This window comes from Hemibagrus wyckioides, linkage group LG11, assembly GCF_019097595.1.
Source record: "Hemibagrus wyckioides isolate EC202008001 linkage group LG11, SWU_Hwy_1.0, whole genome shotgun sequence".
Lineage (NCBI taxonomy): Eukaryota > Metazoa > Chordata > Actinopteri > Siluriformes > Bagridae > Hemibagrus > Hemibagrus wyckioides.
The window spans coordinates 9,831,597-9,848,516 of record NC_080720.1 but is presented as its reverse complement, the minus strand read 5'-3'; the positions used below and the strand labels follow the sequence as shown (position 1 = coordinate 9,848,516).

At 37.1% G+C, this 16,920-nt stretch overlaps 3 protein-coding genes across 5 annotated transcripts; all 3 read right to left on the bottom strand.

Annotated features, from left to right (window-relative positions):
• Window positions 1-63: 63 nt before the first annotated feature.
• LOC131361532 (PPARGC1 and ESRR induced regulator, muscle 1) lies at window positions 64-5,352 on the bottom strand. Its single transcript, XM_058402702.1, has 4 exons — window positions 5,133-5,352; window positions 1,158-3,743; window positions 586-702; window positions 64-449 (listed from the first exon to the last, which is right to left on the bottom strand). Exons 2-4 carry the CDS (start codon window positions 3,709-3,711, stop codon window positions 379-381), a joined length of 2,742 nt encoding a protein of 913 aa, XP_058258685.1. The 5' UTR covers window positions 3,712-3,743; window positions 5,133-5,352; the 3' UTR covers window positions 64-378.
• A 114-nt stretch (window positions 5,353-5,466) lies between these two features.
• On the bottom strand, window positions 5,467-8,627 carry LOC131361937 (RING finger protein 223). The gene is made up of 2 exons (XM_058403574.1): window positions 8,425-8,627; window positions 5,467-7,502 (listed from the first exon to the last, which is right to left on the bottom strand). The coding sequence occupies exon 2, from the start codon at window positions 7,490-7,492 to the stop codon at window positions 6,818-6,820; it is 675 nt and encodes a 224-aa protein (XP_058259557.1). The 5' UTR covers window positions 7,493-7,502; window positions 8,425-8,627; the 3' UTR covers window positions 5,467-6,817.
• A 1,755-nt stretch (window positions 8,628-10,382) lies between these two features.
• On the bottom strand, window positions 10,383-15,793 carry lg11h1orf159 (linkage group 11 C1orf159 homolog). 3 transcript variants are annotated; one of them, XM_058401997.1, is made up of 9 exons: window positions 15,730-15,793; window positions 15,246-15,321; window positions 14,171-14,249; window positions 13,535-13,627; window positions 13,310-13,339; window positions 12,804-12,935; window positions 12,587-12,612; window positions 12,431-12,461; window positions 10,383-11,859 (listed from the first exon to the last, which is right to left on the bottom strand). In XM_058401997.1, exons 2-9 carry the CDS (start codon window positions 15,306-15,308, stop codon window positions 11,744-11,746), a joined length of 570 nt encoding a protein of 189 aa, XP_058257980.1. In that variant the 5' UTR covers window positions 15,309-15,321; window positions 15,730-15,793; the 3' UTR covers window positions 10,383-11,743. The 3 variants fall into 3 exon arrangements, with proteins under 3 accessions (XP_058257980.1, XP_058257979.1, XP_058257981.1); XM_058401996.1 differs by having other exon boundaries at window positions 15,734-15,756; XM_058401998.1 differs by lacking the exon at window positions 15,730-15,793 and adding an exon at window positions 15,454-15,712.
• Between the last annotated feature and the right edge of the window lie 1,127 nt (window positions 15,794-16,920).

Here is a 16,920-nt window from a genome sequence, read left to right as displayed (position 1 = left end):
AACCTGCACTAGTACAAGTTTCAGACTGTTAAACCAAGGTGTATTTTGGGAAAATTCTCTTCTTCTTCTTCTTCTTCTTCTTCTTCTTCGTGAACTAAGCAAAAAGCTATACCTCAAGTATATAAACAATGTGTTTATGCTCAGTAGAGCTTAACTTCAAAATATTTCTGATACAGACCTGCTAGTGATCTTCTGGTCCATATCAACCTAATTTCTCTGTCTGAATAAATGTAATTTTAATGATAAACTTGATGGTCTTGTTTGCAATCATTTCAAAAACGTATTTACATTGTGCATGGTTTAAATTTGTGCAAAATGAACCATTGTTATTTTACTGGCCCCTTCTGAGAATTTTTGGAAAGACATCATGGATGATCCTCAGCTGTGTCCTTTTCCATATTTCCGCAAGTACTGGATGGCTGAGATCGCACTTATGTTTGCCAGGAGAGCTGGAAACGGAGAAGGAAATTATAATACCAGAAAAAAAGGACTTTTCAATCATATTATGCGCTGAAATGCCTTCTTGTATTAATGGATACAGTATCAGTATGGTCATGTAGTATCGTTCATGATGTTTTAACTCACCTGTTTTCCACATGTCTGTTGACTGTGAATTAGAGGATTTCAATACCCAGGAAGCAAAGGCAATACAAACCAGGCACATATCTGCCTGCTTTAAAGAAAAGATAAAGTCGTCTTTTTCTGAAAGAGAATTATTAGAATATTGTGTTTGGAAATGTTTTGAAGAAATCCCTCTTTCAATTCTTCTTCCTTTTTTATGTTGTGAGACAGAGCACTGGCCTTGTGTTGCTATGTCCTGTTGGACTACCTTCCTAGAGCTTTAGCATTACAGGACCATACTTTAAGGTCACAAATCATGGTTTGTCCTCTTTTTACGCAGTTGCTGAATTTTGCATAACCTTCAAAGCTGTTTCTCTTTCAGAGCTGCCAACATGCAGGCATCCTGAATACATGATGCGATATAGCTTGACATGACTTATTTTTATTGCCACTTTAATTATGCTCTTGGAAATCATTATTACTTGCACTGATATTTGTGGTCATGGGATGAGGCAAGGCAACCGTCTCCTATTAAATGCCTTAAAATAAATATCTTAAAAACATCCAGAACAGAAATCTGTTTATTTTTTACTTACTTGAAATAAATACGGCACATTGCTGTGGCTCTGCCAGGAGGGAGTTGTTCCCCACTTGCATCAGTTGAGCTCTTGATACATACGATGTCTCTTTTGCTTCTTTTGGGAAAATCCAAGAGCTGACTTTGTGGTGCCAAGTGCTCCCCTTTCCTATGAATCTTATTCTTCTCAGAGAGAAAAGACTACTCCAGTTTCCTCTTTGACTCATGGAAAAACACAGGTTTGGCATTCCTGAGGGACAAGTAGACATTTCAGACTGGCTACTAAAGGGAGCCAGGTCTCTTATTGGCATATTATCTTGTTCAAAATCTGGGCCAAAATCCAGTTCCACCACCTGAGGGAATACCAAATCTCTCACCCCTGAGCGTGAGGCAGAGAAGATGGGAACAGTCTTATCTTGGGTTGGAGGAAAGAGAAAATTCCCAATTTCAAAGTCTGCAAAGAAATCATCATACATCTCACATACAGACAAGTTTTGTGCAAATGGAAACGAGGCAACAGTGCTGCTGAGTGTGTCTGAGGATCCAGCTCCATTAATGTCCTTAGCCAAAATCTCAGAAAAGGTTAACATGGATTGATTATCTGCTGTATTGTCGAATGATAAAACAGGTGTTTTCCTGATGTCTTCCAGCTCATAAGGATTGTCATTAGTGTCCTGACTAGATGTAAGAAATAAGCTTTGTAGCTCTATAGCTGGATATGAATAATGTGGGATTCCATCCTGATGACTCAGATTTATAAAGTCTAGAGATTCAGTTTCAGTACTTGGATCAAATTCATAGCCTGGGATGTATCTAGACGTCAAATTTTCAGTCTGTTCTTTGACATGTTGAGGCTCAGGACTGGGGTTTCCACTTCTGTTAAGTATTTGAAGAAACTCTTCATCGCAATCTGAGAAAGTAGAGAGTTCACAACTGGAACGGTCTGGTTTAGACTCATCTACATGCGTGAAATAGTCGGAGTCTGCAGAGTCATCCATCAAACCGCTTTCTTGTACACCATCATGTTTAGAAGTCAGCAGTTCTTTGTCTTCAAGATGGACATCACTCTCATCAGAAATTATACTTCTGCTCATAGGAGATCTGTTATGGACTGATCTGAGATGTAAAATGTCATTTATTGTCAACTTCTCCATTTCATCCCAAAATGGTGAAAGAGCAAATACTGGGCAATTTGGACCTACAACTGCCTCAAGACTTTCCTTTTGTATCTCCTGGGAGGACAGTTTCGATTCTTCCAGCCTTTGTGTTGGATAGTCTTGCTCTTGGAGCTTTTCTAAAGGAGTAGTTGTTGCCTCCAGAATTGATCTAGAATCATCAGATTGAGTATCTTCATGAGTTTTATGGCTTAAACTGGTGCTCACTGGATGATCTGGAATGGTGACCTGTGAGTTACTTTTAGGGTTGGTGGCTATGCTTTGCTCATTTACTTTGTCTGTGAGAATTAATGGGGTAGGAGAATTCACAGAAGAAGGAGGATTGTTTTCTATGGTTTTTATAGGAACATCTGAATCGTCTTTGCATTTCAAACTAAAAGCACAACTTGTGTTTTCCTCTTCAGCAATAAATGATGATGCTTCTGGAGCGCAGTTTATTTCTGGGATAGACAGCTTTTCAAAAGTCTCATTTTCGGGTTCTTTGATGGGAGATAAAGCGACCTCTTGAGTATTACATGAACCTAAAATAACCTCTTCACAAAATTGATTAGGACATGGATTGAAGTAAATATGTTCAGAATATGTTAGAGAAGGTTGCATACATTCATTCTGCAATATTTGTCCATCTTCCATTACTTCTTTTTCTTCTTTATTATTACTATTATTTGAGACAGAGCTCTGTCTTTCTGTTACTATGCTATGTCGGGCTAGCTTCCTAGAGGTTTTTTTTTTTCTGCCCTTTTTTTGTCCAGATTTTACTCTTAGCATGACCGGACTGTCATTTACTGTGACAAACCACCGTTCTTTCTCTTTTTTTGGAGTTGCTAAACTTTCTGAATCCTGTACAACTGTTTCTGCTTCTGAGCTGCCAACATGCCCAGAATCCTGAATACATGAGAAGGAAGTGTTTGGCTCTCCAATGGCTTGACATGACTTATCCTCACTGTGATTTTCATTATGCTCTCTTAAATCCTTCACACCTGAGGCAGCACGTTGCTGATCGGTGAAATCGGTGTCATTAACACCTACACTGCTATCTGAGATCGAGCATGCATGTGTGGTTGAGACATCATTCATACTAATCTCTGCAGTTTCATCAGAAAATCTATTGTTGTCTGTCTTGTAACTTGAGCATTCGGGCTTCTCAGATTTACAGTCATCCACTTCACTTTTTCTCAATGTTGCAGCATCAAGCTCTTTATCTGGTTTGTCCGGCAGGATCTGGAGATCTAAATCAGGCCCTTGGGTGGACTTTTTCTCATCATCATCAGTGTCACTGAGGCTTGAATCATCCAGGCTTGCAAGCCATGCGGGTTGAATAGAGCATTCCTCACTCTCCTCATAGAAACTCTCCCAGTCTCGCTCTGCTATCACAACACTGTGCTCTAAGTCATCCATTACACGGGGGTTTACGCAGCATGAATCAGCATCTGAAAACAGTGAAATGTTGTATACTTTTGTGAAATGCACCATCAGTAAAGTGTTTTGCAAAGCATTCATTGTACACCTAACTGTAAAATGTATTTTAAGAAACAAACTATATATTCTATATATTATAAACAAATATATTCTGACTGAAATCTGACTTAAAACCATTTGATAGATTTGTTGTATTAGAATGGACGTGTTTAATGTCTCCACAGAGAAGTATGCAGAAAAAGAGGATGGAGAACGGAATCTATCTAAATCTAGTATTTCATATTTAGAACGGTGTTTCTTTTGTATCTGGAGTCTACTGGGAGTGTAAGGTGACTCGGGAGCAAGCTGCATTCGTGGAAAATGTCCCAACAACTTGGCAGATGTTCAGCATTGGCTGCCAGGCAAGAAAAACAAGCTCCACCAAAAGCAAACCAGTTACAAAACCCCAGAATACATTTTTGAGAAAGGGCACTATCTTTACAACATAGAAAAAAAATAATTAAGAAGCAATCCATCTCTGATTTCTGTAATTGGGGATTTGTCCCAAGCCTGCTATGTTTCCCCCTTGCTGTTCCAGTGAGCGATCAAACATGCTTCTAAAGTAGGAGAGAGCATGTGAACGTAGCTCATATTTAAATTTAGTAGATGTTTAAAGCAAAGCATTCATCTGTATGGTTCAAAGGTTTAATGGATATAGTAGAAAATTAATGCTGATGGTAGGAAAATTCTCAATGAGACAGGCAGCTAATTATCTTTTATTGCTGCAGTGTACAGCAGATTATTGCTCTTGTATGGGATATAATGAACAACTACTGTTATGCCGAAGTAACACTGGGTGACAAACTGCATCCTGCTGCTCGTTAAAGTTTGCGTACTACAGATTTATTTATTTATTTTTTATGTATGTGTAGCATGCTTGAGTGACGACATATGTTCAAACCATTTTACCACATAAATGGGCGCAGTGTTTACATTGTGAATCAGTTCCATATTAACACAGCTGCCTTTGGCAGGCTTTTTGGCTTGTGTAAAGCAGTCATATTATACTGATAACAATGCTTTCCCCTCTTGCTCAACTTGGGTGTAGATGCCTATGATTTCACATTTAATTGAATACTAGTTATCTCATTAGATTTTAGTCATTTGATATGGCTCTTTATGAGTCAGATGCATTAGTTGCTAATAAATTCAATGTCCAGTGTCAACACTCTGTACAGGACAGATATGTTTATTAATATGTATTTTCAAATTAAGCACCAATACAACAAGATTAAACTGCGAGGATAAAGTCAGCTGCAGTCATTTAAAACCAACCACTTAAAGGAAAGTATACTGACATGTTTTTCTTTTTTGACATTACGGCTGTTGAACATTAAGTTTGTCTGAATTGTTTGCCTTACCTTTAGATGTAAGTAATATTTTCCAAATACTTGAACATTGCCCAAGGTTGGCATGCCACTGTCCACAACATTCGCACTGCCCTTGTATGTGGGAATGTGGGGCCTCTGTCTCGCTCTGTTATAAATAGAGCCGTGTCTCTGGTCACATGAAGGTTTGAATGTGTGCTGCCATACCCATGGTAATGCTACGCACCCATTAATAGTGAGCTGGACTAAACTGTACAACTGATATAGAGATGTTTCTGTTAGCCTGATGCAAAGACAAATAATCCTAAATCGACTAACATAAAAAGATGAAGATTACCAGAACGTAGAGAATGAACGTATCATGGTTTTATTTCCTTGATGATACAAATCCAGGAAAGCTTGGAATTGGCTTTACAGTCAATATGACAGTGTATGAAAGTAGTTATTTTATATAGCAAGATATTTCTCTATCTTTACAACACCGTCATCCTTTTATTACAAACATAATACAACCTGGAACATTTACGTTTCCACACGCTGGCCATTCACAAATATTTTTAAAGCAGTGACATGTCCTGATCACATTATTTAAGTAATAATTTTGCAGGTACTGTATTGCTTATATGTTTCTTTTAGAAAATGAAGAAATCATGGAATGTCTGAGGAGATCACCAGGATTATTTGTTGTTAAATCTGGAAGATACTTCTCAGTAACACATAATTCAAACATACGAGGTCTACTTGAGCTGCCATCCCTCACAAAACAAGGAAGTCCCTTCAGATATTAAGCCCCCTTTTTTTAGTACTGGCACCATGGTGATAGATTAAATAAATTTCCCCTCCTTGAAGAATATTTTATTACAGAATAAATTTCCTCTCCTTGAATGAAGGCCTGAGTCACTGATTAAAAGCGTTGACCTGCAACATTAACATGTTAATATTTCTACAAATATAAGGGTGTTTTCCATTGAGACTACAAAGCACTGCTGTAAGTCATTCAGGATAAATGCTGTAATGATAAATCATTAATAAACAATACACAGTAATGTAGAGTGTATAATACAGGGATTTCTAGGAATACTGGCTTTACTGTCTTCATTTTCAAAATATTAAATATATGCCCTGCCTCTTTTGTACACCTGCCCATGGGGTAACTATTTAATTATTTGATTTTATTTGAAAACAAATACATTTTAATTATTTTTAAGTCATACTTAAAATATGGTGAAATGGAAAATTGTGCTCATGAGCTGTAGTACAATCCCAAGCAAGAACATTTTTGCTGCTGTATGTTTCCTCAGCATTATAATACATTCAAGAAACTCTTCCTCAACCTATATAACTATTTTCCAAAATCTGATTTCTAATATTGATTTTCAACAGTAAAAATCCAAGGATTTGTCATAACTACACCAGGAAGACAAACAAATTTAAAGTTTCACCCTTTGCGTATCTATAACAATTTGTTAGATTTTTGGCTCAGTTGATCTTTACCCCATCTTTGATTTTTCAGACTGATACGAAAAACATATATAAAACTCCCAACAATTTCAGCTTAAGCTGTAAGGCAGAGTACATAATGTCCAGAACGTAGCAGTCTCTGATTGTGGAAGAGTTGGACTGTAATCATTAGGTAACTATGGCACTGAATATTCCTGAGTAAGTTTGCATTTAAATCCAAAACTGAACCTCACAGTAGAATTGAATCCTGGAAACATTCACCTATTTGTACTGGTTGAAACTGTAGGTAAGGTAATGGTGTGCTCGTTCTGATTCTTAAAGCAGCCTGATATCGATCCCCGGTTGAAGATGCACTGGATGGGCCAGATGACTATGATAAGCAGTATGACCAAAACCAAAAGGAAGATCAACAGTCGCTGCCATGTTCTGACCAGACGTGTGCAATTCCTCAGTCTGCTGCTATTATTCTCTGTTTCCTCCTGTCTGTTCTCATTCTGTTGCTTGCTACCCCCAATTTCGATGCAGACACCATTGGGTGACTGTGGATTTGAGTAGCAGAGCCTCTCTCCATCTAGCCATACATGTTCCTCTTGTTGCTGGTGGCTTGGCAGTTGCTCCAGAACCTCCTGGCTGGTGCTCAGAGCTGGTGGACCGTTTTCAGGCACAGAAGTTGGTTGTCTGCAAAGGGGGCAGATAATCTGAGTGGCTTTCTGTTCTGGTGAAACAGCGACAAAGCGAGACAGGCATTCCAGACAGAAGGTGTGATTGCACTGCAGAACTTTAGGTGTCTTAAAGGTGTTATCATATGAGGTGAAGCAAATGGAACATTCTGGAGCTGCATCCCAGACTTCCTCATCTTTAGGAAGAGCTGTCTCAGGTATGTCCAATGTTGCATCAGAAGTTGTTGTTGGCAATACCTCAGGGTCCTGCATCTTACAGAACCTGAAATTGAACAATGGATTGATCAATTGTTTCAATATAAAACAAAAAGCATTTCCTCATATAATAATGACATTTAATCTCATTTAAACAGTACATCTGTCCATCCATCCCATTCCATTTCATTCCATTCTATTTGACACCTTAGACGTGGTGCCAACCCATTACAGAGCACAATCACCACACCCACACACCCATTAACACTAAGTACTGGGGGAGGAAACCTAAGAACACACTTCTGTGAAAATACTAATTAAGGTGAGAGACATGAATCAAACTTAATTGACATTTCCTTTCCTTATAGTAAGTTAAGCTAGCCTGACAAGAAGTTCATGCAGTCTCAGTGATGTATGGAAAAATGTAATTAACTGACCACATTTGTATTACATTTACATACATAATCCTACCTGTGTGATTAATGGTTGAATTACTTTATGTTCTATACTTTTATTGTAAAATGAATAAGATACAGAATGACTTTAGATATAGATTATTTGAAAGTTGGAATATTTTCTTAACATCTTTTAACAAATGTCAAAGAAGATGATGAATCCTATATTGGTATCAGTTCCCATGTTAAAAGTAACATTTTGTTAAACAACTGTTCTTTGTTCTGTTCTTTCAGGAAATAGAATATTTTCTTGCATGGAGTATAACAAAATACAATACCTTAAATTAATAATCAGAAATCAAATGATTTTTTACTGCATTGCTGACCAACAGCACCATTATTATTATTATTATTATTATTATTATTATTATTATTATTTACATGTTATATTATCAGAACATCATTCAACCATTACTGATATTTAATCCATTGGAATTAAATTCAATTTGTTATTTCAGAATATCGTATCACTGGAGTATATCATTTGCTTACTATATAATTATTAAGCACATATTATCAGAAACATCACCTTACCATTAGAGATGTGAAAACGCTGAGTAAGATTTTCTCTGCCGAATCCTGTGGACTCTGTTTCACAATTGTTACCGAACAGCTCCGTCTCACTGCATACAATCATCTACTCCTTCTGTCCACTACTTTGTTTCTACACTGGACTGTGAAGCTATCATTTTTTCTGCCTCCCACTAAGAGAGTATTTGCCTTACCTGTCTCCTTACCTTCCTATGACGTCAGGCCCCACAGGTGTGAAGCAAGAAAGTAGGAAGGGCTTTCAGGAACTGATAAGGTTGACAACACAAACAGTGGGCAGAGCGAACACACTGCACAATAAGAGTGACAAAGCACTTCCATATCACTTTTCTATGACTAAGCTACATTTAATGACACACATTTAAGATTAAAATGAAGAATATCGCTATTGAATTACTCAGATTACCTAATAGAGATTACTGACTGTAAGGGGATAAAGTTTGTTGTAATTCCGTGCTGTCCAGTGTATTTTGGACTGTGCATAAAGACTAAAAATTGTGTGGAATATTGGTCACACATCACAATCCACCAGAAAATGATTATGTTGCTTAAACTAACAGAATGCTACTGAATTGCCCACCGATAGCTCATTATCATAAAACTTCATCAGTCAAGGAAATGAGAGCAGAAACTAAGCACTTACAAGAATAACAGCAGCCCTTCCCTGAATACTACACCTCCTTCCCAAGAGACTGTAAGTCACACACGTGGAAATAAAGGGTGTTATAAAAGCTTGATACCAGATAAGAAAAGCAAAAGTGGCACTTACAGTGAAAACCTACATTTGGCGGCAGCACAATGCAGGAAATCATGCAGATACAGGTTGAGAGTTTCAGTTAATGTTTACATCAAACATCAGAAGTGTGATTTCAGTGACATTTGGCATGGTTGGTTTGAGTATTTCAGAAACTGCTCTTGGTATCTCCTGGGATTTTCACAAACAACAGTCTCTAGATTTCACATAGAATGGTGCAGAAAATAAAACATCATGTGAGGAGCAGTTCTGTGGGCAGAAAGGACTTGATTTATGAGAGCATGGCCAGATTGCTTCAAGCTAATGGGACAAACCACAGTGTGCAGAAAAGCATCTCAGAAAACATATGGAAAGGCTTTCAACGTCAGATGATCACATTGGGCTCCACTCCTGTCAGCCACGAACACGAATCTAGAGTGGGTACAGACTCACTGAAACTGGACAGTGAACAAGTGAAATACGTCTCCCAGTCATTTTCAAGTCGTCGGTGGCATGAGACAGCTGCCACATGATTGACAGATTGGATGATTGCATCAAAAATTGTGCTGTGGTATAAGGGGAATAAAACACACTCTGTGCATGCTGTGCACACAGGAACCCAGGTATTTATTTTCCATTTACATTTTATTTATGTTCCAGGGTTTGTCATTCTGCACTATGAGAGCTTTGATCAGGTTTGGAACTATTCCATAATAATATATCTAATCTCACAAATCTTATTATTATACAACTTAACTGTTTGTTTTAATCAGTGTAATCTGCCTCTCAGAGACGACAACATACACATGTGGACACAATGACTTCATAATGCCTTTTTAAGGAAGTATTTTGGTTTTGAGCTGTTTATGAGAACAAAGTCCATCAAACACCTTTACTGCTCTGACTCACAGTCATTATTTGCGAGTGCAAAGCCAGAATAGCACAGGATCCAACTATTCCTGTAGACAAAGTACACAAATAATTACCAAGATCAAATCCTTAATAAATTTTTTTACATTTTTTTTGCTTTTATTCCAAGCAAAAATCCTTTTCATTCTTCAAACAGTCTCGAATGAGGAAATTAATATGAATCTAGGGAGAGGCACCAGAATAGCATGACTTAATGACCTTGGGCACCGAATCTGTAGTCTCTGGATAAAAATAATAAATAAACAAACAAACATCTTTTTTTTTTTTTTTTAAACGTTTATACTTAACATTTATTACAAGTAGATCACCAACATACAAAGAATACAGCATCATTGATCTATATGCCTCCGATATATAAACAACCTTTACATGGTTTCCAGTCGCTGCACAACAGCTAATAAAACAGTATTAGAAACGTTAAGGTTCTTTACAATCAGTGGTAAGATTCACAACAGCTACTACACGTCCCACACGAGTTCATTCATTTTCGCTTCTATTAAACCAGGCAAACTGAGGACTTGAATTTTTTTTCTTATGACTACAGAAGGTTAAGACATCAAAACCAATTATAATCAAATCGTCAAGAAGAATGAACAATCAGAAGTGATAAAACTAACTAGAAAAAGCAATAAAAAACAAATACAAACATGACTACTTGAATGTTGTGATCTATTGTATAAATATTCATAATACTACCAGTAGATCTCTCCAAAATTCAACAGTTTTACTTCTTAAGGCCTTACCCATGACAACACAGTGTATATTGCCTCTTTTGGCACTTCAATGGTACAATCAATAAAACAGCACCACAAAAATCTTTCACTGTGTTTCTGTGGCAAAATAACAAATACAAAAAGTGGCAATTCCCTCTTCTTTTGGATCCAACAGGGAAGGCAATTGTCCTTTATATAATAGTGCAATCAAAATTAAAGTATTTGTTTTGTTATTTGGCTAAAGTCTAGTGCTTTAACAAAGGGGATCGTACGTCAGATTTGAGTGCCTTTATGGTATTAGTTGATGCTTCAAATGAGCCCCAAAACAGCCTGTGGAAAAGTGTGCGTACAATCCTTCATACACGGGTTTGACATTTAGAAAATTTGGCACGTTATCTGAATACTTTAGGCAGCATCTTCAGACTGACGTTCATCTTCAAAACTACAACGATTTTTGTTCTAACGGTATGTATAACCTTTGTATTCCAAAAGAAGGTGGTCGAACTCTTCAGAAAATATGATGGCTGATATTTGGTCCAGAAACAGGGAAAACAGCTAATGTGCAAATATTTAAGGGACTTTTCAAGGAACTCTTTTTCGACACGAGGCCAAAGGTATGACATGTAAATATTGGTAATAAATACTTAAGTTACAAATTTTAAGAAAATAACTAGAAATATGATCCGTAAAATAAAATACTCTCATAATGCTCTGTAGTCTTTTAAGAAAAGTGAAACAGTAATTGGAAGGGGGGGGGGGGAGTGCAAATAAGGAAAAAAATTGGAACTTGTGTACAAAGAGGGTACATAAAACATACCGCTATAGCCCATTGATGATGATTTTATGTAAAAAATAAAAAAAGAAAGACGTAAACATTACTACTGCTAAATGGTATATGGTGTTGCATCTCCCTCTGTGAAGCTTATCTCTACTGGACTGTTACATTATACACCTTTGTTACGTGTCCCACTGGCATGGAGGCGCTACTGCCCACTGCTGCAGCCGCTGAAGGCCGTTCTCTCCGGACATATCTCGGCTTGCGCACTGTTGATTTGAACAAATAAACATATATATATATTGCTATAAACACTCGCAAAAAATGTTAAATATTCAAGTCTATTCACTGGTGAATAATCTGGCAGTATGCAATGCTCTACCCAGCTGTGCCGACTTTGGGAACTATTTTATGCTGCAAAATTACAGAGCAAAAGTAAACAAAAAAATATTTACCCATACTGTGTCTGACTTATCAGTTACTCAATATTAATTTCTGGTATACATGCAGTTGTATAAAAAAATAAATAAATAAAGCACACACATTCATGTTGTTGTACTGAACATCACACAGCTGTAATGACCTGCAGCACAGCTGTGTTGATGTCCAGTATAGCAACATTCTTGCTCATGTGATAATTGATATAGGTCAAGAAACATTACTGGTCCTGACGACCACAACTTAAACTCATTTGCACAAGGCAGCATCTGTGCAATGTCATCCTTACTAGGGTAAGAAAGCAACACTATACTATTTCTTATTTCCTTATTTAGGCCACACATTCCCACAGCACCAAGTTTTCACAATCAAAAGGTAACAAAAGAAAAGATATTTCCTCACCCGAGGATGACGCAGCAGGCATCATAACAGCCTGGAAAAAGTGAAATGATGGATTAAAATATATACATTATATACCGTATAAACTGAAGAATAACTCACAGTATTGTCAAAAGTGAGTTTAAATGAGAAATTTATTAAAGATTAAGAAAAGCTTACTGTTTCACTTGGTTGAAATATGAAAGCTAATGGAGAGGGAAAAAAAACCCAGTTTAAATATAGGCTTAGATCAAACATTAACCAGATGTTAGGAATTAATAAAGCCCAGACATCAAATCAGTCAAGATTTACAATCAACTTTTACTTCTGCCTTATTATATACCAGCCAGTGGGGGTTGCTCAATCATGTCGCCTGGCTTTATATGTGTTTCATTACCTTTGCGTCTGTAGAAGACCCCAGGGAGACGGTTAGAGCGTTTGAGGTAGAAGAAAGAGGCGACAGAGAGAATGAGGAAGAGACTGATGAGCAGAGTGCCCAAAAGGACAGAGGCTGCTACGCCTGGACCACCTGCCATTAAAAAAGACAAACGGCATGAAAAAAAGTTGTATTTGTGGACGATTCAACAGCACCTTAGTTAATAATATACTCCAATATTACAGACAAGGTGCCAACAACCTAATTTATATGTAAAATGATATCAGAGGCATCACATCCACATCTGCTATTCCCATCCAAAGAAACAATCCACATCTGGCTTGTAGAAGAGCCATAATTGATCCAACTGCTAAAAAGCTTTTGAAAGCTCCAGGCCAGCCAAGCTACAGAGAATATGATTCACTGACCAGATGGTTTCAAATATTGCTATATACAAGTCTACTTTAACTTATATGGAATAAACAGTACGCTAATAGTAGCCAAAAGTTACTAAAAGTTAAGCTTACCTATCTTTATTATCGGGTTGCGGCCGACAGCTAGTATAAAGTAAAAAAAGGGAGACAGAAAAAAAGAATAAAAACCTAAACAAGTAAACAAACCAAAACACTTTTTGTACAGCTGGACTGCGTTGTGGTCTATTTTTAAGTAGTAATAATATGAATAAATGTAAATGTTGTAAAAAATCAATCAATCAATCAATCTACATCACCTTCACCTCACTCAACACTTACTGGTATTACACAGTGTCGAGTTCTCCATATCCGAAGTAAAAGAGTCACACTGCACACACCGAACAGTGCTGTTCTCCAGAACTTGGACACACCCTAGTGGACGACAAATGTCCTCATTAGATGACCTTAATAAGCTGTACATTCATAAAATATATCAAACGTAATATTTATCAATCATAAAACACCAGAGAGGTGACCTATGATCTATTAAAATTAAACAAACGGAAATGTGTAAAAAATCTAATGAAGTCTTTACAAAATATAAACCACATAGACAAAATAGCACACTGCTGTGAAATTCTGTTTGGGCAGTAGTGCCGGCTACAAGACAGGAGCTAACTATTATAGGGAAATAACACTGATGTAAATCTGTGTTTCATATCTGCACTGCTACATTTAACCTACTGTGTTCTATATTTAAGGTTTTTCTTCCTAGTCTTATATTTTTGTGTATATATGTAGGTATATGTGTACGTAAATGTAACTAACCATCTGTCTATCTATCCATCAATCCATCCTAAGTGCTATTTTAAATACGTCTCAGTTTTCACATTGTGTGCGTGTATATTGTAAACAAAATGCATTGGGTTATGAACCCAAACTTAACGTGTGTAAAAATGACAGATAAACAAATACCACAATGTGTGCTGTTTACACAAGTTTCATTCATTTTCTGTGTTCTTCTACAGCAATCATCTGGGTTTTCTAATAGTGCCTAGAACACACACAAACACATACACACATTTTTGATCAGTTTAATCAGTGGCCATTTTATATACAGCAATGTTCACGTCATATACATGGCTCATGGGTAATATTAAATTTAAAATCTAACCTGAGATACATAAATATATTATACTGCCAAAAGTTTTGGGACACCCCACCAAATCATTGAATTCAGGGGTTGGGCTTGGCCCCTTAGTTCCAGTGAAAGGAACTCTTAATGCTTCAGCATACCATGACATTTTGGACAATTTCATGCTCCCAACTTTGTGGAAACAGTTTGAGGATGACTTCTTCCTGTTCCAACATGACTGCACACCAGTGCACAAACCAAGGTCCATAAAGACATGGATGAGAGAGTTTGGTGTGGATGAACTTGACTGGCCTGCACAGAGTCCTGACCTCAACCTGATAGAACACCTTTGGGATGAATTAGAGCGGAGACTGTGAGCCAGGCCAAAACTGGGATGTCTGCCTTTACATGCACATGAATGTAATATGGAGTTGGGCCTCACTTTGCAGCTATAACAGCTTCAACTCTTCTGGGAAGGCTTTCCACAAGGTTTAGGAATGTGTTTATGATTCCACTAGAAGTGCATTTGTGAGGTCAGGCACTGATGCTGGGCAAGAAGTCCTGGCTCACAGTCTCCACTCTAATTCATCTTTAATTCGTCTAATCCGTCTTTATGGACCTTGCTTTGTGCACTGGTGTGCAGTCATGTTGGAACAGGAAGGATCCATCCCCAAACTGTTCCCACAAACTTGGGAGCATGAAATTGTCTGAAAATGTCTTGGTATGCTGAAGCATTAAGAGTTCCTTTCACTGGAACCCCAACCCCTGAAAAACAAAACAATAATTTGGAGGGGTGTCCCAAAACATTTGGCAATATAGTGTGTGTGTGTGAAATCTGCATTTGGAGCGTTGAACATTCTTGAACACATGCACTTTTGCATGTGCTAAAAGTCTCGTTGAAAACAAGACACCTACCTGGGTTCGAAGAATTTCTAACGCAAAAAGTGCAACTCGGATGATGTAGAAGACTCTAATCATTATGAAGTTGGTCCTGTGGGTTAGATTAATATTAGTCTGGATCAGTGCTGAATTAAATTCATGGGTGCAGCATGTAGCTCCCTAAAAATCTCGTGCATTAGATGAGCTTAAATCCAAATCAACAAGTTACATCATCACACCTTACCGATTAACACGACGACCTAGGTTTATTTCCGAACAGAAAATCCTTTAACAGACTAAACCACCAAGAGTTAGTGAAGGATAACCTCACCACTTAGCCTGTAGATAATCTAGCACCTCCTAACAGTATGGCTAGATGGCTAATAGTTTGCCAGGTGTTTTGAATCTCACAGATCGTATAATTTCCAGTCAAAATCCAGTAAAAAAAATCCTGGGACACCCATTTATCATTTTAGATCATTTTAGCGCAACATAATAAAAACAAATCCATTGAACATACCTACTCAAGCATCACAGCTGCTGAGTTGCGTTTCTATAAATGCACTTCCTGTTTATCATATCACTAGGCAAAATAAAAGTACACGTAGATTTTATTATTGTAGTTATTTATTTATTTGTTTAATTTATTTATTTTTAAATATGAATAGCTGTAGCAGAACATCAAACATGACAAATATCAGACATAAGCATTGTAGATCTAGTTATAAAACACTACAACAGGCTCTTATTCACCTCGATTCAACTCCTAAAAGAGCTTGATAATTCGCTGATGAATTAAATCGTGTTAATGCAAGCAGGCGATTTAATAATCTTAAATGAGCAGTGACCCAGACCAATTTTATTTTAATCCACAGGATAGATAGATAGATAGATAGATAGATAGATAGATAGATAGATAGATAGATAGATAGATAGATAGATAGATGTGAATAACTCTGATTATCTCCTCATCATGGCACCTGTTAGTGGGTGGGATATATTGGGCAGCAAGGGAATATTTTATCCTTTAGATAAAAAAATGCAGGAAAAAATGGATAAGCGTAAGGATTTGAGCGAGATTGACCAAGGGCCAAATTGTGATGGCTAGACCACTGGATCAGAGCATCTCCAAAACTGCAGCTCTTGTGGGGTGTTCCCGGTCTGCAGTGGTCAGTATCTATCAAAAGTGGTCCAAGGAAGAAACAGTGGTGAACCGGCGACAGGGTCATATGGGTCAGTGGTATAAAGTTACCCAACAGGATTGCACAATGATAGCTATTATACAATGTTATTAGACTAGTTTCATCTTAATTAGAGTATACTACATCATCAGTAAACTTTTTTTGCTCTGTGAAATTTCATTAACCCAGGTATGTATTATGTGCACGATCCCAACGTACAATATATACGTTATATCGTACCATGTGCAATATCACATTATACTGTTACATATCATGTGCAACATCATCTTAATTCTCAAGCAAACTTTTTTTGTACATTTTGTATATGTAGCATATTTCCTTTATATTTATTTCTCTTGTGTACTCTGAAGCAGTCTCTGGCAAAAAAAATACCTTCTGGATTACTAAAGTTCTATCTTATCTTATCTTATCTTATCTTATCTTATCTTATCTTATCTTATCTTATCTTATCTTATCTTATCTTATGTACACCTAACACTTTAACATCAAGTAAACTGTTGAGTATTGCA